This window comes from Lycium ferocissimum, chromosome 7 (assembly GCF_029784015.1).
Source record: "Lycium ferocissimum isolate CSIRO_LF1 chromosome 7, AGI_CSIRO_Lferr_CH_V1, whole genome shotgun sequence".
Classification (NCBI taxonomy): Eukaryota; Viridiplantae; Streptophyta; class Magnoliopsida; order Solanales; family Solanaceae; genus Lycium; species Lycium ferocissimum.
In genome coordinates, this window is record NC_081348.1 from 39,556,827 (window position 1) to 39,580,365 (window position 23,539).

Consider the following 23,539-nt stretch of genomic DNA (forward strand, 5'->3'; position numbering starts at 1 on the left):
TTTCCTGCCAGTAATTACATCACGGATGAAGCGCCGGCGCTTACATCACGACTAAGATGAGGTAAGCGCTTACATCACAACTATGTGAACAAAAGAATTGACTTGTTGGCCAATTCCACACCCAACACCCCAAATCTGCAATGACTCCAAGGCTTTCCATATGTCCCACAATATCATCATTGGAGCAATTTGCATAGTAAATTTGTGGACCTTGTTTTTGGCTTTTCTATTCCACCATTCTTCAAGTAAACCTCTGAAAGGAATATTGTGATGTTTAAAGCCCAAAGGGGCACCAATTTTGTTCCACAGATGATGAGCAACCTTTCCTTCAATAAAAGCATGTTGAGGTGTTTCATCTTGTGGTGAGATACAACATATACAGTCTTTGAAGCCTTGTTTACCATCACCCTCGTCTTTTTATTACCAATAGCACATGAGCAACCTTTCCTTCAATAAAAGCATGTTGAGGTGTTTCATCTTCCGGTGAGATACAACATATACAGTCTTTGAAGCCTTGTTTACCATCACCCTCTTCTTTTTATTACCAATAGCACATGAGATGTCTTAAGTTGACTTGCAATCCACGGTAAATTTTGACCTAAAGCATATCTGTGTCGGCTTGAGTATGTGATAATCTTGACTACATAATATTTTAAGTGAATTTTCCTTTGACATCTCTCCATCACCCTGTTCTTTTTAATTGGCTGTTGTTCCTTTGTTCTAGTCTTGTGGTCCGCCCCTTCCCCGAACCCCGCGCATAGCGGTAGCTTAGTGCACCGGGCTGCCTTTTTTTTCGTTGTTGCTTAGTTCTAGTATCAGTTATAGCTGGGAGTTCTCTTATAGGAGATTCAGTGTTCATTACAAACAGACAGAAAATAAGAATGGATCTTTGCGTTAGTTTGTTATTAACAGACTCAGTGCAATGAGGCAAATGGCCTCAGTGGCATATTCCTCATTCATATTGTTCCAATTTTTTAGTATCAACTTCTACGTCCTCCCCATTGACGAGATTTAACTATTTGGTTTTGAACTAAAATTTAGTAATTACAGGAAATAGAGGTCATTTATTGATGTCAATTCCAAACACCAAAATTACAATGAAAGGAAATAACAACCGAAAGAAAATGATTGAAATGTCAAATTAACTAGCCCGGTAATAAGACTTCTATGGAATAACTGAGATTGCCATATTAATGCATCAGATATGTAAATTGACTGAAGTTTTATTCTCAGCCTTACACCTGTCCGCTCTTATTCTTAATTAACAGCTCTTAGCTATACTTGTTGGCAATGCTCAGAAGATAAGTAAAAAGTTGAGGGGGTTTAGACATCATGACCATATAGTCAGAGCCCTGGATCTCTTCCACTTCATCTGGTGGATTCTTTTCAATCATACTTTGCCGAAATTCCTTCTTTAGAAATTTATCTTCAGCAGCAACAATGAATACTCGCCTAACATATCCATACCTTTTGCTTGAAAGAACTATCTCCTTTGATATGTCATCCAAACTGTACAAGTATAACGGCCTTACTAGTGTGATGGCCAGCTCCAAATCCTAAGACCAAAAAAGGGGAAAAACGACTTAAATCATTTCCATGTCGATGTTACGATTAAGTAGTCAAATAGATTATAATTTGGATAAACTAGTAAAATCTTCGAGTAGGTGATGCCTACTAATATTTTTTGGCAAAACAAGTCATTAGTCACTTTAGGTCCATTCGGTTGATAAGAATAACAGAACTTGGCTATTTCAAAATATATTTATATTATGCTTTGGTTACCTGATCTGGGCTCAGCTGGTAAAGATTAGTTGCCAAGTACTTCAGACCAAAACTGAAGGTTGTTGGAGGATTGTAGATCCGTTATTGTATGTAACACGATTATCAAGTGCAGATACTACTCCAGTGAATGCCAAGAGCTGGACAAAGTATATTTAGTTTCAAATATATAAAAGTGTAAGTAAACATATCATATCATCTCATGGCTAAAGCTGGGAATATGGAAAATTGGTACCTCAGTGTAGACGGTGGTTGCATTGAGAGTTGGACCAGGCATTAGAGCAGTGACAAATACAGCAACTGAAATCTTTTCTGGAAAGCTTTCCATGGCTTTAGATATGGCAAATCCGCCAAAGCTATGGCCTACAAGAACCACTTTTTCATGTGCAGGAAGAGAAGCCATAAACTTCATCAGCGGACTAAAGTAATCGGACAAATGTGGGACTTCGAGGACTTGCTTGGGTTTGATACCTGAAGCACCCAAGTCAATAGCTGTGACATTATGCCCTGAAGATCTCATCAATGCTATAATTTTGTACCAGGACCAGGCTCCATGGCATGCCGTATGAACTAGCACAAAGTGCTTCTTAGTTTTAGGCCCTGACAAGGTTGCATGTGCATATGGCAACAGAAGTATTAGAACTACTAGACTTGTCAGAAACTTGCTTTTCTCCAGATATTTCTTTTTCTTCTTTTTAATGGGTACATAATATAAACCATTACAAGGCAGCTTTATAATTAGATGAGTTTGACTTCTGCTAATTTACTTCCATGCAGAAGCAACCCCACGCTGGCTATTATTTGAGGAAGTGGGCAAGCAATGTAGTAGGGGCTGGTGAAAGCCTGGGGATTGTGGCCTCTCTATTAGTAGCCATGCTAGGCCATTACTACTCCTGCTATGATTTTCTTGCATTACCAAATTGGAGGACAGCAGAACAAACCGAAGGATCAAAAACAATACTATCTTCTCCATCACCCTTTTTATTACCAAGAGCACATGATAAATGTCTTAAGTTGACTTGCTATCCAATGAAAACTTGAGCTGAAGCATATCTGTGTACTTGAGTAATGTGATAATCTTGACTACATAATATGTAGACATCTTACTCTTGACTACATAATATGTAGACATCTCTCCATCACCCTGTTCTTTTTAATTGGATGTTGTTCCTTTGTTCTAGTATGATCAGTCATAGCTGGGAGTTTCTAATAGGAGATTCAGTGTTTTATTACAAAAGACAGATGGAAAAAGGATAATCAATTAGTACCCCAATCATAGAAAATAAAAATGGATCTTTGCATTAGTTTATTATTTATATCACATGACACCAATTAAGTAGTAATAATTCTTCCATGTCTCTTCGATAGCATTTTTAATGGCTATGGTTGACTTAAATCTCTGAAAACCATGCCAACAAAATCTGCAGCCCCACTTTAATTTGGGTTTGTAGCCCAGCGTAGCCACAACGCATTGGTCCATATCATCATATCTCCCCACCATTAAGATAATGTTTTTTATTACGAAAGGATACAAGAGAATTTTGTCTCAGTGTAACTTAATATTACCACCTTCTAAGCGTTTATAATGACCTACAACTTGCCCAAGTGAGAAGAAAGGCCAACAGTTGATATTCCACACTAGTGTCTTGAGAGCTTATAATCTAGACACCCGAGAAAAGACTTTCAAATGAGATCACAAAAAGATGAACGAATCAATTCAAACTGATTAATATGAAATCAGAAATTGCCTCATAATATTTGCATATTGGATAACTTCTAGAAAGAAAGCACAGGAAAGTAAATGTTTAAGAAGAATCAGATGAAAGCAACTCCATATACTAGGATCTCAACAAAACCCTGCAGAACCAAGAAAGGGAGAAAAAGAAGGGGAAGATAGATTTAAGGGATGATTACAAGGAATGAACAAACCAACACTCTAAAGGGCACCAACAACATTAGGCCAAAAGCTCCACCAGTATTATTGGTGGACGATCAAATTATCTTCCATCTACTGATGTAAACGAATCAGCAAATCCAGATGGCCGAGTGGGTATACTCGTTTGTGTATTCTCACTGCTGCCAATGTATGAAGAAGAGCCGTCAATGCCACTCATTCCCTCGAGAGCCTGCCACTTCTTAACTGCTTGAGGTAGGGTCATGTCATAATCGATTCCATATATTTCATCCTCATCCACCTCTGCTGGTTTCCAGAGCTCAGCCAGAGATGAAAGGACATTAACAGCATGGCCCATGTCGGGTCTCTGATGGGGTTCCCGAGCACAGAAGTAACCGGCCAGCTCAGCAACTGTGCTGACACTGGCCAGAGTTTCTTCATCAAGATCTATTGTTTGGTCAATGGCCTTCCGGAATGTCTCTTTATTTATATGCATTCTGCGGAACCATGGCACAAGATGCATGCTTTCCTCAGGTTGTGATTCATCAAGAGCTTTTCTCCCAGTAATAAGCTCCATCAAAATTACACCGAAGCTAAACACATCAATCTTAGTGGTTACTCGGCCCGTAACTGTCCAATCAAACAAAATAGTCAATGTTAACAGTTTCTTTCATTATAATGATGCGATTCAAGATGAGATCTATTAAAACTGAATTTAAATCAGATAGGGACAATAAAATGTAAACCAGAAATCAAATGAAAGAACCCGATAAATGCCTAAAGGAGATGAACAACACTTGATCTGAGCCTAAAGACAATGAACTACAGCAACACCGCTTTATTATCAAGGAAGAAAATTTACAATCAGAAGGCAAGCACTTTTCTCCAATACGAAGAAGTAATCATTCAACACAAGTGCGCAACACCCAAATGGGGGTTATCAATCTTTTGGTCAAACAGTTATCGCGGATAGAACATAACCAGCTTATAACAGACAGGTTACAGGATCTTATCAAAGAAGTAGATTGAAGTTAACTGTCAAGCAAAAAAGCAGACATTAATTTCTCAGACATATTTAAATTTACCTTGATTTGGGGCATATTGCTTATTTTTATGTTCTCAGACTCGCAGTCCATAATTAGAAGATATAAGGTACAGCTAGCATAAGTTCATCTGCTGCTATCCTACCACAGAAACTTCTCTAACTCCAACTCTCTATTAGTTTTACTTCCACTGTCCTCTTAAGCCTACTAACTTAATATTATTTGACCTTATATACACCTACATATGTCTATTTATGTAAGCAAATACATGCAATAATAAAATGAAAAAAAAAAAATTATATGATGAATTTTACCTGCATATTCTGGTGCAAGATAGCCAAAAGTTCCAGCTAACCTTGTAACCAATGAAGCTTTTCCATCAGGAGCAAGGCGAACAAGTCCAAAATCTGCAACTTTTGCCCTCATATCATCTCCCAAAAGAATGTTTGATGGCTTCAGATCTCTATGAATGAAGCTCTGTTGAGCTAAACCGTGAAGATATTCAACACCCCTTGCAACATCCAATGCAATAATTAGCCTCCTTGTCCATTCGAGGGGTTTTAACCCTTCTTCGTTCCAGTTGAAAAGATACCTGCTCACTGTCCCTTGTGGCATGTATTCATATACAAGTAGCCTCTCATTTCCATCCAAGCAATATCCTAGCAGTGCAACCAAATGCCTGTGGCGAACCTTAGTAAGCACCGCAATCTCAGACTTGAACTCATCCAAACCCTTCTCGCTCATAACTCCAGATTCCATCCTCTTAACAGCAATTTTAGTTCCATCATGCAACTCCCCCTTATAAACAGTTCCAAATCCACCTCTCCCCAATATATTCTCCTGGCTGAAGTTGTTAGTGACATTCCTCAAAACTTGGATGGAAATCACCATGTTACCAGCCTCAACAATGTGTAAGTCCCCAGGTGCACTGCTTCCACAACTATAGGTTTCGGTTGTCCCTCCATTGACACTTGAACCAGCAACTGTGATCTTAACAGCATCTTGGTCAGAACCCGAATGTTGAGGATGAATAACCACTGTGTGTGGACTCTGAACTCTACCAGACCTCTTGTGCTTAGTCCTGTAAAGACAAAACACAAACAAACCAGCAGCCACAACAGCACCAACACCACCTATCACTGACCCCACAACAACTCCAGTTGAAGATTTTTTACCACCATTTCCATGAGTTTTTCCACCTCCACCCCCATCGGGCGAACTAGGAGTGCTCCCGGAAGGTGCTCCAGGTGTTCCGGGGACAGTTGGAGGTGGATTATCCTTCCCAATATTGACATTGCCTTCAGTTATCACCATTACATTGCTCTTAAATGGTGGAAGTTTTCCATAAAGTTGATTGTTAGAAACATCCAATTCCCTTAAGTTAGGCAGCGACGCGAGCTCAGTCGGAATAGTTCCTGTAAGAAAATTGTTCGCTAGCATCAACTTTTGTAATGATGTAATAGACGAGTAGCTGGGAGAGATTTTCCCCGTAAGACCCATTTTCTGAAAATTCAGCACTGTAATGTTCCCACCATCACAAGTTATGCCCTTCCAAGGCGAGCAAGGATCATTCCCCTTCCAATTCTCAGCAAACTCCTTAGGGTACCCCACATCCTTAGCCACAGCCAACAACGTATTAACCCGCGAATCACAAGGACCAGGCGTTGACAAACAAAAACTATTTGTATCAGGCAACAGATCCACTAGCACCGAAGCTGCAAATTTCGGCACAGGCCCTTGGAATAAGTTGTTTGTCAAATTAACCGTGTTTAACGAAGGAAGATTAACCAAAGATTCCGGCACTGGACCAGTCAGGCTATTATCTCTCACACTAATATTTTGCAACTGCGTTAACCCCGAAAAATCAGGCAAAGGGCCTGTAAACTCATTGCCTTGCAACCATAGTTGGGTTAATTGTGTCATATTTTGTACCACAGCTATTGAACCATTCAACTTACCTCCTAGACCATTTAACCATAAAGTCTGTATCGAAGAACCCGAAAAACTCGAAGGCAAAGGACCATCCAAATTATTAAACGACAAATGTAAATCAGTTAAACTAGGAAACGTATCACCACCAAAGAAATCAGGGATTTTTCCACTAACATTAGCAGAATTAGCCGAAAACAATTGCAAAGAAGAAGCACTTTTAAGACTATCTGGTACAGACCATGGTGAAAAGGGATTTTTATCCAAATACACAGTTTGTAAAGAAGTCATACCATCAAAAAAGTCACTAGGAATTGAAGTAAACCCATTCTCAGAAACAAGAATACTTTGCAACGAACTTAACCCAGCAAAACTTGGTAATGACCCAGTAAGCCCATTCTTTTGTACTTCAAAAACTTGCAATTCCGTTAAGTTATTGATATTTGGTGGTAAAGAACCTTTAAGCCCTTGATTTCCAATTTGGATCCTTGTTACTCTGCCATCTTTAGTACACTGAACTTTACCCCATTTACACGGGTTTGGGTCAACCCAACTTAGTGAACTTGGTGGGTTGATTTGTTTTTTCAATTCTTGCATAACTGAAGCATCTGAAGCACTTGACTGAGAGTATACAGAGCCAACATATGACAAGAAAATCAAGAAACATATATGGGGTTTCTTTAACTTCATTTTGTGTTCAAGAATTCTGCGGAATGGCTGGTTTTTTGTGTTTTTTTTTTTTTTTTTTTTTATAACTTTGAAAAGGGGTTAGGGTTTTGTGTATTATAGGGAGAATTGTGGAGTGAAGCAAAGGAAAAAGGTGCAGATTGAGCGGCGGAGAGTGGGGGAAGAAAGGGAGGAAAAAGGTTGGGAATTTGGAATTTGGAATTTTTGTTTGCTTTCTTATAGAGTGGACAATAAAGTCAAGACGAGTAGAAGTGGAGCACATTTGCTTTTTGAGACCTTTAATATACAACTTTTTTGCTCTTTACCCCGTCCTAGTTTTTTTTTTTTTTAACACTTTGTTATTTCCTTTGTTATATTTTATATTTCCTGTTTCAATTTATTTATCTTACTTTCTTTTGATACTCATCAGACCGTTGTTGTTGAGCATATAGAGCATGATTCCATTGAAAAAAAATGTCTCTTTTCTCTTTTGACAACTCTTTAGTTTCAACTTTTCATGTGGTATTTTTAAGATTAAAGGACACTTTGGTACATTCTAATATCTTTAGTTTAAGACCACAAAATTCAAAAGTCAAAATTAGATAAAAAATTGAAACGGTGGGAGTATACATCTTTCTTTTTTTAACGATAAGGGAATGTACAACTACTAATAAACTGCACTAGGTAAGTCTCATGTGACGAATTCGATCGAGGAAGCATACAGGCCGTTTCAAGCCTACGATCCCCATCTAGGAGACCACCTACTCAACCAACTCGGCCATCCTTGCAAGTTTTATATCACATTTTTCTTTTTCAAACATGTTCTAAAAGAATAATATAATTTTATGTTTATAAATAATTTAATTCTAAATTTTAACTTTGCTCTTTGTGACATATTTCAAAATCGCTAAATTGTCGTAACATACTTTAATTTCATAGCTCAAAAGTCTTTCTCTCTCTCTCTCTTATACCATGTATCAGGTTAAGCATTCAGAAACGGGTGAAATTTCTTTATTTTCTTCTACAATTGTTATGAAATTAAATTTACCTAAATCTCATTATAATACGAAATTAACAAGAAAAACATCCATTTTAAATATATGTTTAAATTTTGATTTTAATTGAGGTGAAATGTAGTCATATCACAAAAGAATAGAAAAGATAAAAAGAAAACTATGGGTTACAAAATGCAAAATAGTGCAGATATTAGGGTGCAAAAGGAAAAGGGGTTGAGAATTATGGGAGTTAAGCTTTCTATAAAAGGGAGAAGTATGTTTTGGGTGAATAAGTGAGAGAATAAGAAATGAATACAGCTGGCTCATGCGCGTGGGGTCCCCACCAATGGTTTTAATGTGGACATGCTGGATTAAGATAATGTCTAAAATATTCTCTTAAACTTGATTTAGTGACACTAACTTTTTTTGTTTTTTTGTGATTTCTAATGTCTTTATCTTTTTTGAATTCAGTTTTCTTGTAATAATATTTTAAAATTATTTATTATTAATGTAAAATAACATAATTCATCTAATCTACTCTAAATAATATAATATTGATCTCCTTATATGAATTTAGAGATGATAATGAAGCGGGGCATATGCGATGGGTTACAAACTTATGCTGAGCAGGGTGGATAAGCACTAATGCTGGGGGCGGACTGAAAATGGAAAAATTGGTGTGTAGGCAGGTAAAAGTTTTTGAGTTTTTTTGGTATTCAAAAAGTTCGCCATTTTCATGGCTAATGATTAATGAAAGCCAACTACATGCCATTAAATTGGTTTTACCTCTGATTGCTTACATTTTATATAATATAATATTATCTTGATTATATCACACCCCCCCCCCCCCTCCCCGCAAAAAAAAAAGCCCCTAATGAAATGCTTATTTTCTATGTCCGTCCAATATGTAAGTTTGCGTCCATCCAACTTTTTGATTTTTTCTGCAAGAGTCATTAAATTTTTTTTTGTCAGAACTTCCGCGTGAACTAGCTATTCAGACTATTAACCTTTAAGTCACGTAGGCAAATGCTAATGTGTTTTCCACATAAGCTGGCAGAGTCAAATAGTTGCCCGATTAGAATCAATGGTCTTTTTCACACAAACTAGCAGATTCAAATATTAACCTCCTTACAATAATTAATCAAGTATTTCTCCCAAAAATTAACTCAACCTTAGTTACTTATGAGTTTAAAACGTACAATTTTTAATGCAATTTGATGTGGTCTAGTGGAGTATTTGCCTGCTTGTAGGCAATCAATCCATACTTAGATTTGCATACTTGCAATTAATTTTTAGTGATTTGTGTAAATATTTGCTAAATTTGATGTGCTTACTTTTATATTCCCTCCAGATAAAAAAGAGTGTCCACTTAGTCATTTGCACACCCCTTAAGAAAATACTAACTATTAAAAAAAATAGGTAATTTAACTAAACTGCCCATAATTATATAGGTATTGAGATTTGATCACATAACACTTAATAGGGGCAAATATGGAAAAATAAGGTTAATTTTTTTTTGATTTGATAAATGAATACTCTTTTTTACTCAAGAAAAATAAGCTAATTGGACACTCTTTTTGATCCGGAGGGAGTATGTTTTAAAACATTCCTATAGTAAGAATAAATCGTCAAAATATTCTTTCAATCAACGGAAGAAGATGAAACACTTCCTGATATTTTTTTTCTCGGTATATTTTCATTGTGGGGCTAAAATTTGAACACAGCAGCAAAATGACAAACCAAAAAAAAAAAAAAAAAAAACCAAGGAACAGAAGAATGCGAATTAAAATGAAACTAAAAGTAACGACAACGAGAGAAAATTGATTTGGTTTATTTAACGTAAAAAATATCAATCATATACAGGCTGGAATGTGTTGTCCTTTTTTTCTATTTGTTTTCTTTGTTTTCAATTCAATTCTTGGTATGTTTATTGGTTTTGATTGGTTATTTCAAATATTATCTTAGAGAATTTACTTCACCTATCTAAAGGAGTTGGAGTAGAAGTTTTCAAGAATGGTAAATACACTTCTTAGATACTTCTGTTTTTTTAAAGCTTGAAACAGAAAAATTAAACGGAGATATTAATATTTGGAATTTTTACGCGTTATAACTACTTCTAATACATAATTAGTGGTAATAACTACCTTTTATTTTAATTACTAATAATAACTAAATATTTTTCTAATTTAACTATTATAGCTACACAGTAATTTTTGAATTACCATTTCACAAATACACCTAAAAATTAGCACTCCAAATCCCATATCCCCTTTTAATGGTAACAATATTAATCACTTAATATACATTACCATTCTCTCTCTTTTTTCATAACTTCTTACCTTTTATGATCGTCTTCTTCCTCTCTTCACCCTTCTGCAAAAATTTCACTTCCATTCTCACCAATCAAGAAGATTCGTCGTATTCTTTCTTTTTTTTTTTTTTCAAAAAAAAGAAAAAGAAGTTCTTTAAAGTACTCATGTTCTATCCCATCTCCTTTGTTTCGTGAAATTTTCGCTATTTGTGTTATTATTCTTCCACAAAATCAACTTGGTGGAAGTGATTGTTTTTGCTTCAGGCCATGGTGGTGGTTATGGCGGCGCACAAGAGAGAAGGGGAGACAGAGTTTTTTAGGGTTTTGAGAAGACGAAAAATATATGTATTTGTGTATGTTCTATGATATAACTACCAATTGTTGTGGTTGGTGGTGTATTTTTGTAAGTTTTTCTATATATTTGTGTATTTTGTTCAAATTAATTCCATCAGCTTCATCTAGTTTTAAATACACGGGACGCAAATACATGGTAAGTTTCTATATATTTATGTATTTTGTTCAAATTAATCCCATCAAATACATGGGTGATGCAAGTTGTTACTCACACAAATACATGAGATTTAATTTAAAATACATGGGGTTTGATTGGAAACTTCAAATACATTAGTTATGCTATCAAATACATGGGTAAATAAAAAACGAAATCAATATTGAAGACTTCAAATACATTACCACTAAATACATGGGTGATGCAAATTGTTACTCACACAAATACATGATATTTAATATAAAATACATGGAGTTTGATTGGAAACGTCAAATACATTAGTTATGCTATCAAATACATCGGTAAATAAAAAACGAAATCAATATTGAAAACTTCAAATACATTGGCTTTGTTGATTGATCGTGTTTGTTTTGTCAATGTATTTTCAAAGGTGTTGAAGATTTAATTTGAAATTTGAATTTTTACGTTTGAATGTTGAAGAATGCATGGAAGGAGAGAAACGTGTAAGGAAAGAGAATATTACAGGAGATTTTGCTGAAAAGAAGGTAAAAAATATTTTAATTTCTCATTTAATACCACCACCGTTATAACCTAAAATAAAGGAGCGCATTCCTTATTTTTACCGCATGCTCATGTATTTCTTTGTGACAAATACATGCGAAAACATACACAAATTAGCTGATTTTTAGCTACGAATGGTAATATTAAAAAGGGTAGCTACAAATGGTAGGAAGCTACAATAAGGTAGTCATTTGAGAAATTTTACCTTAATATTTTTGGGATGTTAAATTTGCATGTTTTAGATAAATAACAAAGTGCAAAAAAATGCAAGAGAAGTTTAAGCGGCGCGAGGCAGGTTGATAGTCAAGGTGTTTGACCTTATAAGTTACTTGCCTGCCGCCAAGTATTATTTGTTGGGAATTTTATATTGGATTTTTTTTTTCCTTTCATATAATATTGACTATTTTTTGGACGTTTGATGATTCATCATTTCAACAAGACGATAGATTATTAGATTATGAAGTAGATTGATTGTCCTTTTCACTGAAAAAGAAATGGATAACCATTCCACTAGTCAACTGCTGCCTAAACATAAAATTAAATGACTGCAATTTCAGTATCCTTTTCTGCATAATATTAAAACCAAGTATGTTCAACAAATAGAAAGAAAACAAGAAAATGGAATTTTGACCGATTTCGGAAACCAGGTAAAAACCTTGAGAGTTGGACAACGGCATCATTGCAGTAAAAATACAGCAACTGAAATTATCTCCTCCAAAAAGCTTTTGATATTTCAGTAAGTCGAAGGTAAGTTGTAATGCTGAAGCGTGGGCAAACATGATACATATGCACTAACATTTGATGTCTATTATCTGATGAAATGTTTCACAATATGTGTTGCTTCAATCCTTCTCTCTCAGACAATTTTTTTTGTTGTTGGTTGGGGGGGGGGGGGGGGGTGGAGTTGGCGGTTTGGGGTGGTCGGGGGGGGGGGGGTAGTGCATCCACACATGATATATACTTAGTCACCTATTCCGCATTTAATGCTTTTGGATTTTGGAAATTAGATTTGTGCTTCATCGACTTATGTCATATCATAGTTCCGGTGTTCAAAATTAGTGAGGTTTCTTTTCCCTTTCGATACTCCTGGAATATATGTCAATGGTTTACTCAATTAATTCTTGGGAATGTTGAAAAAAAAAACATATTATTACATGACTTTTTTTAAATGCCTATATATATATCGCTTTTTCTTAACTAATTTTCGAATACGTGCGTTGCACGTATATTTCCATATTAATTAATAGATTTTTTTTTACTAATATTACAGTCAGGGTGCGATGAGTTGCACAAAAATTAAAGGAGAAGAATGAAAGCTCAAATAATGCATGGTGAGCCTATTCGCTCGATATTTATTGTCATCGCAACTCATAATCATACTGAAAAATTGTAATCGAATGATTTTAATTATGCAATTCTTATAATATATCAAGTATTCAACTTGACAATAATTCCTTTTTCTATATACTAACAACACCTAATATTTTAAATGTGGTATGAGCAATATCAGCTATGATTGCAAATATCGTTTCACATCTTAAAGTTTTTGCCTTATTTTAAAAAAAATGTAGCCTCCTTCTTACAACCACATATATATCAAGAAATTATTGTCTAATAAAAGCAATGTTCTGTAGATGTTGTATAGAAATTCAATCATCATGTGTCTGCCTTACGATTTTTAATTAGTTGATCATTGTCAATTTTATGGTGTACACCTACCACATAAATAGTAGTTATTTGTGATAGCGCATAATAGTTGCTAACATATTTTATTGATAAATATTACACATACATGTGCCCTTTGTTTGATTCAAAGTAAGAATATTATAAGTGTTGAGGGTTTTGAACCAATAATACCTTTAAGCTTGGCAAACTGCAAAAAAGAAGAAAAAGAACAAACATGTGGATTCTAGGAAATTTAAGTCCACAAAATCGAATGTTCTGGCAGTGGGTGGTTCATTAGTAAATAAAGATACGCTATTTTATTAAGTATACAACATTATAAGAGAAGAAGTTAAGGGGGAAAAACAAAAAAATTAACATGTGGAATAAGACACTATTATCCCCCTGAACTACACTCGAAGTTGCTACGACACACCTTATCTTTCCCAGGGTTCTATTATCCCCCTAAACTTATTTAAAACGGAATAATTATCCCCCTAAACGCTGATGCTCACTCTCATATACACTCTCCTTGCCACATGTGTGTTTATTTGTTTTCTTTTTTTTTTTTTAATTTTTTCAGCTTACGTGTCAAGTTTTTTTAAAATAATAATAAAAAACCTAATTTTCGTTAAAAAAATGAGTTTTACAACCCGATTTTTTTTTTTAATTTGAAAATTTGATTTTTTTTTTTAAACCATTTTTTAAAAAAAAAAAAACTGAAAACATGGATTATAAAACTGAATTTTCTTTTAAAAAAAATGATTTTTAAAACCTTTTTTTTTTTAAAAAATGAAAATTTGTTTTTTTTAAAACCCTTTTAAAAAAAAAAAAAAAAAAACTGAAAAATGATTTTTTTTAAAATATGGAAAAATGGATTTGCTAAAAATATGGAAAACTTGATTATTTTTTTTAAATGTCTTAAAAAATCTTGATTTTCATGATTTCATTTTCTTAGGATAATTTTATTTTTCAAATAAAATCCGGAAAAAGTGTTTTTCTTGTCAAAATGTGAAAAAAACTGAATTTTTATAAAATTTTGAAAAAATTAATTATTTTCTTAAAATGTGAAAAACCCGTTTTTTAAAACTAAATGTGGAAGACTAGATTTATTTTCAAATTTTAAGAAAATGCAGATTTTTAAGGGAAAAAAATTAAGTTTTCCCCTTTTTTATGTTTCTCACTCTCTCAAAGAGAGTGAAACACACGCTCCTTGTCACATTAGCATTTAGGAGGTAATTATTCCGTTTTAAATAAGTTTAAAGGAGTAATTATTCCGTTTTAAATAAGTTTAGGGGGTAATAGGGCACAGGAAAAGGTAAGGTGTGCCATAAAGAACTTCGGGTATAGTTTAGGGAGGGGATAATAGTGTCTTATCCCGTGACATGTTGTGAAGAACCAGCAAATTCTTAGGAGAAAAGAGAATTTTTGACAGAAGCAAAAGAAATCTGACAATGAACTTATCTATAGGCTTAGATAATTTCATATAATAAAATTTAGAACGCGAGAAGACCGTAAAAACATTCCACTAATGTGGAAGATGGAAAGAAACAAAACTGATTTGTGCTTCTAAATACATAATTATTAAAAGTTATGACTGAAAATCAGATATTTTTTATTTTTTTTTAAACTTCACTGATCCAACTCTTCAAATGGGTACAAAGTAATTTTTATTTTTGAAACTATGTATAGAGAGGGAGAAGATGAAAGAAGTGTCATCAATTTCACCTGATATTTGTCTAAATTCAATCGGGGTGGCCTTTAACTTTTGCCCCTCAAATTGGTGATGTTTAATTTTTGTCCTTCGCCTAAAACCCATGAGTTTCAGGTTTGAACCCTCACTCAGTCAAAAATTTTAAAAAAAAAATCGCAAGGCAGAGTTTGAATTTCGCTCTGCCGGAGGAGGCAGACTTTGCCTTGAGGCATATATTTTTTTAATTTTTCAAGGCAAACTTTTAGTTATGCTTTAAGGAAAAGTTCCGCCTTATGGGGCATACTTTTAGTTAGGGGTGTACAAAGTAAACCGACAAACCGCACCAAACCGATAAATCGAGAAAAAAACCCGACTAGTGGTTTGGTTTGACTTGATTTGGTGTTAAAAAAAAATCCGACCATAATTGGTTTAATTTGGTTTTAGCTAAAAAAAGTCAAACCGAACCAAACTAACCCGACATTACATGTATTCAGTTTTTAAAATATTTATTTGTAATGTAATTTATAAATATTTCTTAAATTTTTTTCAGCTTTTTTATCTATTATCATATTATTCAAGCTTGAACTTAGAATTTTGAATGTCAATAAATTTTATATCCTATGGATGTTAGTAACTCAAATAAAGTCCAAACCAAAACCAACTCAACACTAATACACAAAAGAAATTCAATCTACCACTAAGAATGACAATAATATTGGATATCTATTATTTAGTTTTGTATAATTGGTTTAGGGAGTGAAAATACATAGCTTAAGTTTTTTTTCTTTTGTCATGTAACTAATACTTGTTAGTTGTACTTATTTTAGATGACTTAGTATTTTTAGATTATGGTCATTTTCTTTATGGCTTATTAATTAGCAATATCTATTTTAACCGATTTTATTATCTTTTTCTTTAATATTTAATACAATGTCATCACTCTTCTCACATTTTATGTTATTTTCTTAAGAAACACCTTAATTATATAGTTGTATCTTACTAGGACTAAAGAAATATTTAAAGTAAAAGTGTATATGTTTTGTATCAAGACTATTCCAGAAAGAAAAAAAAATGAAAAATCCGAGAAAACCGAATAACCCCAGAAAATCCGAGGTTGAAAAACCCGAATTTTATTGGTTTGGTTTGGTGTATAAATTTTAAAATCCGATGCAATTGGTTTGGTTTGGTGTTTAAAATATCCGAACCAACTCGAGTCCATGTACACCCCTACTTTTAGTTATGGCTTAACTAAAACTGTGCCCCATGAGACATAACTAAAAATATGTCCCATAAGGCGAAACTTTTCCTTAAGGCATAGCTAAAAGTTTGTCTTATAAGACAAAGTCTATGCCTTAAGAAAAAATTTTGCCTTATGGGGCATACTTTTGGTTATGCATTAACTAAAAGTCCCCATAAGTTTTAAGGCATAACTAATCTACGTCCGAAGGAAAAGTTCTACCTTATGGGGCAGACTTTTAGTTATGATCCGACATAACTTTAGTTTTTCTTTAAGGCGTGTATGCCGGAGTATGCCGGATCCGGCATACACGCCCCCTAGCCTTACCTTGTAAAATTATTTTTTTATTTTCTGCCTGAGCGGAGTTCGAACCCAGAACCTCAGGTATTCGCTCACCTTTTCAAGCGAAGGGAATAACTTAAAGACCACAAATATAAGAGATAAAATTTAAATACCACAAATATGAGGGGCAAAATTTAAAGACCATTTCGAAAGAAGGACAATCCGCGGAAAAAAATGAATTCAATCCTATACGTTTCTAACTTTTGAAACTTCTTTCTTTAATGCATTATTAAATATGCAAATGAAGAAGACCATTAATGTAGATCAAATGAATCCGGTCTATATTTTTATTTTACAACCCATAAAATTTAGCATAGTGCATAATGAATTGATTAATCAAGTGGTTAAATTCCCATTTAAATAATTTATTTATTATTTGTTGGAGGATAAATTTACTATTTAGTACAAAAATATTATAAGAATAATGTTTGGATGTGGGGTAAAAATGTCGTTTAACTTTTAATGGGCATTTTAGTGATTCAACTTTTCAACTTAGGTCTTCCTACTTTTAGAATAGTATGATTAAGTTGATTTTTTCTTTTTGAATATGCCTATATCCATCGTTTTTCCTTCATTGATTTGATTCTTTCAATAGATACCGATTTATCGGTATTTATTCCTCTCCTTAAAGTTCTACTGCATCCTTCAGACAAGTAAACCAAGCTCACAAAAGAAAAAGAAAAAAAACTTTATACCGATGTATCGTACTCTCTCGACCAAGTCATCATAAGAAAATACTAAAAATATTTCCGAAGTGAGAGAAGGAAGAAAGGCGCACTATAACTAACATACGGCCATCTGAATGTGTTTCTTTCCAATTCCCCTCACACACACTTTTTTTGGACCCTTAACGGAGACTCAAGGGGATCATTACAAACACACAGAAATAAGATAATCTAATAGTTATCCCAAGCACAGAAAGTAATAGTGGAACAATTACATTAGTTTGAAGAAGCAAAATGTGAGTAAACTTAACTAGCTTATGTAAAACACTGCCCCTAGATACTTCACATGGCGAACAGCAGTGGGAAATCTATCTCAAATTCGTTTTTTTTCTTGATTATATAATCACAAGTTGAGTTAAGCTAATCAAGAAGCTTTTCACTTGTAAGCAATGTTCAGAAGAAGAGTAAAAAGTTCAAGGGGTTTAGACACCATGGGCATGTGATCAGAGCCTGAGATCTCTTCCACTTCATCTGGTGGATTCTTTTCAATCATCCACTGTTGAAATTCCTTAGGTAGAGTTTTATCTTCATCGGCCACAATGAACACTCGCCTAACTGATCCATACTTTTTGTTTGAAAGAACTATCTCCTTTGACATGTCATCCAAACTGTATAAGTATAATGGCCTTACTACTGTAGTAGCCAGTGCCCAATCCTAATACCAAGAAGGAAAAAGACAGTTGAAGTTCCCACTATTGGCGTGTTTAAGTAAAATTGGTGATACCTATAATATTTGTGAAACAAGTCATTTAAGGGCTATTCTCATGATCAGAATACCAATATTCAGTTATTTCAATTTTACATTTTTACTATGCGCGCTTTGCTCACCTGAATTGGGCTCAGCTGATAAAGATAACTAGCCAAGTACTCCAGACCAAAGCTGAAGGTTGTTGGAGGATTTGTAGGTCCATTATCGTATGTAATACGATTATCAGGTGCAGATATTGCTCCCCTGGATGGCTATATTGAAGTATAAATATTTCTAACATGAATAAGTGTAAGCTAACATAACAGAGCATATATCATTGGATAAAGTTGGCAATATGGAAGAAATGTACCATATCAGTAAAGATGGTAGTTGCATTGAGAGTTGGACCAGGCATTAGAGCAGTTACAAATACAGCAACTGAAATCTTTTCTGGAAAGCTTTCCATGGCCTTAGAAATGGCGAATCCACCAAGGCTATGGCCTACAAGAATTACTTTTTCATGTGCAGGAAGAGAAGCCATGAACTCCATTAGTGGACTAAAGTAATCCGATAAATGTGGGACTTCGAGGACCTGTTTCGGGTTGACCCCTGAAGCACCCAAGTCAAGAGCTGTTACATTATGCCCTGAAGTTTCTATCAACCCCATAATCTTGTACCAAGACCAAGCTCCATGGCAAGCCCCGTGAACTAGCACAAAGTGCTTGCTAGTTTTAGGCCATTTAGGCCTCGACATTGATGCATTTACATCTGACAACAGAAGTATTAGAACAAGACTTGTTAGAAAGTTGTTTTTCTCCATATCTGTTTTCTTCTTTGGAAGAATGAGCACAAGGTATGAACCATTGCAATGCAGTTTTATAATTACAGGAGTTTGACTTTTGCTAACTTAGTTCATGCTAAAGCAAGCCCATGTTAGGTAATACATGAATTATACTTTTAAATTCAATGTGTTTCTTGGAAGTTATTATTCACCAAGTCAACTAGAGGAGGAGAGAATAAATAATTAAAAGCTCAATAGGCTTTACACCATGACCATGTTAATCTGATCCTTCAATTTCTTCCACTTGATTTGGCAGATTCTATCAATATTACATTGTTGTTTATTGGGCCTACCTTATCTTATGAGATAACCAATCCATAATTCTTCTGTGACAAAGTTTCTTTGCAATGTCTCTTCACTGTATAAATACAGTGATTGTAATAATATGATTGCTAGTGATAAGTCCTGAGACAAAATAAGGCTTGCATTCTGATAAACGGGTTATGACCCAATCCATTTATCAGTCCAACTCATTTTGACACTCCCAAATGTAACTTAACCCATCCATTTGACACCCCTAGCCCAGATGATTCCCTTGGGGAACAGTAGTGGGAAATTTTAACAATGGGAAAAAGGACGATTCAACAATTGCACGTGTGTGAAGAAGAGTAATTTATAATTTATTTCAATTAAGTTTTATTCTTGGATACGTAATAACAAGCTGTGTTAAGATAATCAAGAAGCTAGTCACTTGTGAGCAATGCTCAGAAGAAACTTAAAAAGTTCATGGGGTTTAGACATCATGACCATATGGTCAGAGCCCTGGATCTCTTTCACCTCATCAGGGGGATTCTTTTCAATCATACTCCGCTGAAATCCCTTCTTTAGAAGTTTATCTTGAGCAGACACAATGAACACTCCCCTAACTGATCCATACCTTTTTCTTGAAAGAACTATCTCCTTAGAAACATCTTCCAGACTGTAAGCATAGAATGACCTTAGTACTGTAGTGGCCAGCGCCAAATCCTAGCACCATGAAGGAAAAAAACAATTTAAATCAGTTCCATGTTGATGTTGCGTTAAATACTTAAATAGATCTATAATTTGGATAAACTAGTAAAATGTTCGAGAAGGTGATGCCTAATAATTTGGAGAAACAAGTCACTTAGGACTATTCTATTCTCATGACCAGAATAACAGAATCTGGCTATTTCAATTACATCATATATTGTGTTATGCTTTGCTTACCTGAATTGGGCTCCGCTGGTAAAGATAAGTTGCCAAGTACTTTGGACCTAGGATGAAGGTGGTTGGAGGATTGGTAGGTCCATTATCGTATGTAACACGATTGTCAAGTTGAGATAGTACTCCACTGAATGACTATAACGAAGTGTATTTAGTTTCACTCCGTAAAAAGTGTAAGCAAACATAACAAATCGTCTCATGGCTAAAGTTGACGAAATGATACCTCAATATAGAGTGTGGTTGCACTGAGAGTTGGACCAGGCATTAGAGCAGTGACAAATACAGCAGTTGAAGTTTTTTCGGGGAAGCTTTCCATGGCTTTGGAAATGGCGAATCCACCAAAACTATGGCCTACAAGAACCACTTTCTCATCTGCTGGAAAAGAAGTCATGAACTCCATTAGCAGGCTAAAGTAATCCGATAAATGTGTGACTTCGAGGGCCTGCTTTGGGTTGATCCCTGAAGCGCCCAAGTCAAGAGCTGTTACATTATGCCCTGAAGTTTTTAATGACGCCACAAGCTTGTACCAACACCAGGATCCATGTAAGGCCCCATGTACCAGCACAAAGTGCTTGCTAGCTTTAGGCAATTTAGGCCCCGACATGGTTGCTGTTACATATGGCAACAGAAATATTAGAACTACTAGACTTTTTAGAAACTTGCTTTTCTACATATCTTTTTTTTTTCCTGCTTTTGAAGAATGAGCACATAATATGAACCATTACAAGGGAACTTTATAATGTGAGGAGATTGGTTTCTGCTGCAGAATCAACCCCACGTTGGCTATTATTTTGAGGCATTCCATTTTTAGAGTAGTTTGATTTCTGCTAGCTTACTTCTATGCAGAAGCAATCCCACTTTGACTATTATTTTAGGCATTTGATCTTTATAGATGTACTTCGTGGAAGTTTAATCATCACCAATTCAACTAAATAATTAACATCATGACCATACGATCTGATCCTTCAACTTCTTCCACTTGATCTGGGAGATTTATATCAACTAAAGGATATTTCTCACCTGACTACGCTTAGCTGGTAGACATAGGCTACTTGAACTTTGGACCAAACATGAATGTTTTTGGAGGCTTATTAGGTCCACCGGAAGAAGTGTAAGAATTATCTGCAGAGGACACTGTTTTATGACACACTTTCTTTGGCGAAGATATGAGGATAAAGTTGTTATTATCAATGGAACTTCTTTTAGAATTGGAGAGATGATTAAAAAGTTACACCACCGTTTCAGAATTATGATTCTATATTCTCTTCAATTGGGAACTTGGTCGTTCACTTTTTATTTCTTTCGAGCAAATTTTTTGATAAATTGATTTAGTCGTAATCATGAATCCTCCTGCCTCTATGAATCTATAATAAAACTTGGTATCACAAAAAATATGATGGTGTAGAAGAGTTGAAGTAGATGATTTCTCTTCCCAATATTCTAGGCTATTTAGAATGAAAGAGAAGTCCTGTTTATGAAGCCATATCTTCACTTAAGGTAAGGTTGAAGAAGATCCGCGAGAGATTCTTTTTTTTTTTTTTTTTTTTTTTTTTTGGTTGGGTTTTGTCTTGGGAGTCCGGAACCAAAATAACCCCAAAAAAAAGGGTATGAACTAAAATCTGCAGGGCAAAAAAAAGTACAAAGTACTCTTTAACGCATGATTTTCATGCGTTATTGGATGCTCTTTTTTTTTTTTCTTGCTTTCTTTCTTTCTTTCTTCCTTTCTTTCACATTTTTTTACATACTTTAGCCATAAATTAATCATGCTTCGAGACTCCAAAACTTAAATATTTTATATAGAACCTTATTTATTTTTGTGCTATTAATAAGGTAGGTTCAACACATTAAGGATACACAAAACTTCGGATTATCGTTTTAGTGGTTAAAAAGTGCTCAAAGTCCATTTTTGTTTGAAGGCTTGTTGTCATTAGCTTTAAGTTATTTATGTTTTAGGGTTTTGTGTTATTTTTATATTAATGCGTAACTTTATTTTGACAATTTCACAAATAAATAAATTAACAATAAATAAAAAATTAACAAATTAATAATCCATAATCAATTAACAAAATATTAATTCATAATCAATTATTTCTGTGTAATTTTTTATTTTTTTTTGCGTTATACCCTTCAACACCCAACTAATTGGAGTCCGCAACTTAAATAACTCCAAATCCACTTTTTGGGTTATTTAAGTTGCGGACTCCAATTAGTTGGGGGTTGAAGGTTATAATGCAAAAAAAAAAAAAATTACACATAAATAATTGATCATGAATTGATATTTTGTTAATTGATTATAAAAATAAAGTTATAATCACTAAAAATAAAGTTACGCATTAATATAAAAATAACGCTAAACCCTAAAACATAAATAACTTAAAAAAACTAATGACAACAAGTCCAAACAAATATGAACTTCAAGACTTTTCAACCACTAAAACGACAATCCGAAGTTTTGTGTATCCTTGATGTGTTGAGCCTACTTTATTAATCGCACAAAAATAAATAGGGTTCTATATAAAATATTCAAGTTTTGGAATCTCGAAGCATGATTAATACGTAGGTACAAAAGTATGTAAAAAAGTGCGAAAGAAAGAAAGAAAGAAAGAAAAAATAAAGAGCATCCAATAACGCATGAAAATCATGCGTTAAAGGACTTAACGGGTCCGTCTCCGTTAAGTCCTTTAACGCATGATTTTCATGCGTTAAAGGGTACTTTTGCATCTTTTTTTTTTCCTGTGTATTTTGGTTTATACCCTTTTTTGGGGGTTATTTTGTTCGGACCCTTGTTTTAGTTGTTGCGGGAGGGGGGGGAGGGGGGGCGGGGTCATTGTGGCTGTAGCTCTGTTAGTTTCTTGACAAACAACTAACGGAAGTATGAATATTGCAACTTCTGGGATAGAGATAAGGGATGTTTTTTGTCAGTTATTATAGCACAAGGATGTAACCTAGGTTTGGCCCATAGTTCAGGGATGTTTTTAGCCCAAAACTCGAGTCAAACGGCAAAAGGAAAATTGTTATCTGTACGGGAACAAATACATCCAATATGGTATCCTTTCTTCATAAGATTGAAACTAAGTATATTCAGTAAATAAAATGAGAACAAGAAATTAAGAGCGCATTTTAAACTCTTTCATGAGGACAAAAACTGAGAGTTGTATCACGCATCATGCAGCAGTAACAAAGAAAAGCAACAGAAATCATCTCTGGAAAGTTTTCTGATGCCCGAAAAGAAAACCAGTCCACCAAGACTATGACCAGCGAGAATCCATGAAGTGCATCAACAGCATAAATTAGTCGAAATAGATGGAACATTTTACTCCTTCAAGCAGCAAAGCTGATAGCTGGTACTTTATGTCCTGAAGATCTTACCAAGACCAAACTCCAACACATGAATCATGAACTAACACAAAGTTCTAACAACATATAGAACGTTCCTGCTCTGAACTTTTTGCATTACCAAATCGGAGAAGGACAACAGAACAAATCGGAGGATCAACGAACATTATCTTCTCCTTATCA

General features: G+C 34.5%; 3 protein-coding genes across 3 annotated transcripts; all 3 read right to left on the reverse strand.

Moving 5' to 3' along the window:
- Window positions 1-1,193: 1,193 nt before the first annotated feature.
- Window positions 1,194-20,948, reverse strand: LOC132064944 (methyl jasmonate esterase 1-like). Its single transcript, XM_059458119.1, has 3 exons — window positions 20,244-20,948; window positions 20,024-20,155; window positions 1,194-1,556 (listed from the first exon to the last, which is right to left on the reverse strand). The coding sequence occupies exons 1-3, from the start codon at window positions 20,622-20,624 to the stop codon at window positions 1,272-1,274; spliced, it is 798 nt and encodes a 265-aa protein (XP_059314102.1). The 5' UTR covers window positions 20,625-20,948; the 3' UTR covers window positions 1,194-1,271.
- On the reverse strand, window positions 3,512-7,543 carry LOC132064937 (receptor protein kinase TMK1-like). Its single transcript, XM_059458112.1, has 2 exons — window positions 5,031-7,543; window positions 3,512-4,303 (listed from the first exon to the last, which is right to left on the reverse strand). Exons 1-2 carry the CDS (start codon window positions 7,333-7,335, stop codon window positions 3,777-3,779), a joined length of 2,832 nt encoding a protein of 943 aa, XP_059314095.1. The 5' UTR covers window positions 7,336-7,543; the 3' UTR covers window positions 3,512-3,776.
- On the reverse strand, window positions 17,470-19,831 carry LOC132064943 (methyl jasmonate esterase 1-like). The gene is made up of 3 exons (XM_059458118.1): window positions 18,365-19,831; window positions 18,135-18,266; window positions 17,470-17,961 (listed from the first exon to the last, which is right to left on the reverse strand). Exons 1-3 carry the CDS (start codon window positions 18,812-18,814, stop codon window positions 17,683-17,685), a joined length of 861 nt encoding a protein of 286 aa, XP_059314101.1. The 5' UTR covers window positions 18,815-19,831; the 3' UTR covers window positions 17,470-17,682.
- Window positions 20,949-23,539: the final 2,591 nt, after the last annotated feature.

Coding starts and splice junctions, on each gene's coding strand:
- LOC132064943 (XM_059458118.1), bottom strand. CDS start 18,814: ATGGAGAAAAACAACTTTCTAACAAGTCTTGTTCTAATACTTCTGTTG. Junction 18,267..18,364: donor CTACCATCTTTACTGATATG/GTACATTTCTTC, acceptor ACTTCAATATAG/CCATCCAGGGGAGCAATATC. Junction 17,962..18,134: donor ATCAGCTGAGCCCAATTCAG/GTGAGCAAAGCG, acceptor TCTTGGTATTAG/GATTGGGCACTGGCTACTAC.
- LOC132064937 (XM_059458112.1), bottom strand. CDS start 7,335: ATGAAGTTAAAGAAACCCCATATATGTTTCTTGATTTTCTTGTCATAT. Junction 4,304..5,030: donor TCTTGCACCAGAATATGCAG/GTAAAATTCATC, acceptor TTGATTGGACAG/TTACGGGCCGAGTAACCACT.
- LOC132064944 (XM_059458119.1), bottom strand. CDS start 20,624: ATGTCGGGGCCTAAATTGCCTAAAGCTAGCAAGCACTTTGTGCTGGTA. Junction 20,156..20,243: donor CAACCACACTCTATATTGAG/GTATCATTTCGT, acceptor ACTTCGTTATAG/TCATTCAGTGGAGTACTATC. Junction 1,557..20,023: donor ACCAGCGGAGCCCAATTCAG/GTAAGCAAAGCA, acceptor TTTTGGTCTTAG/GATTTGGAGCTGGCCATCAC.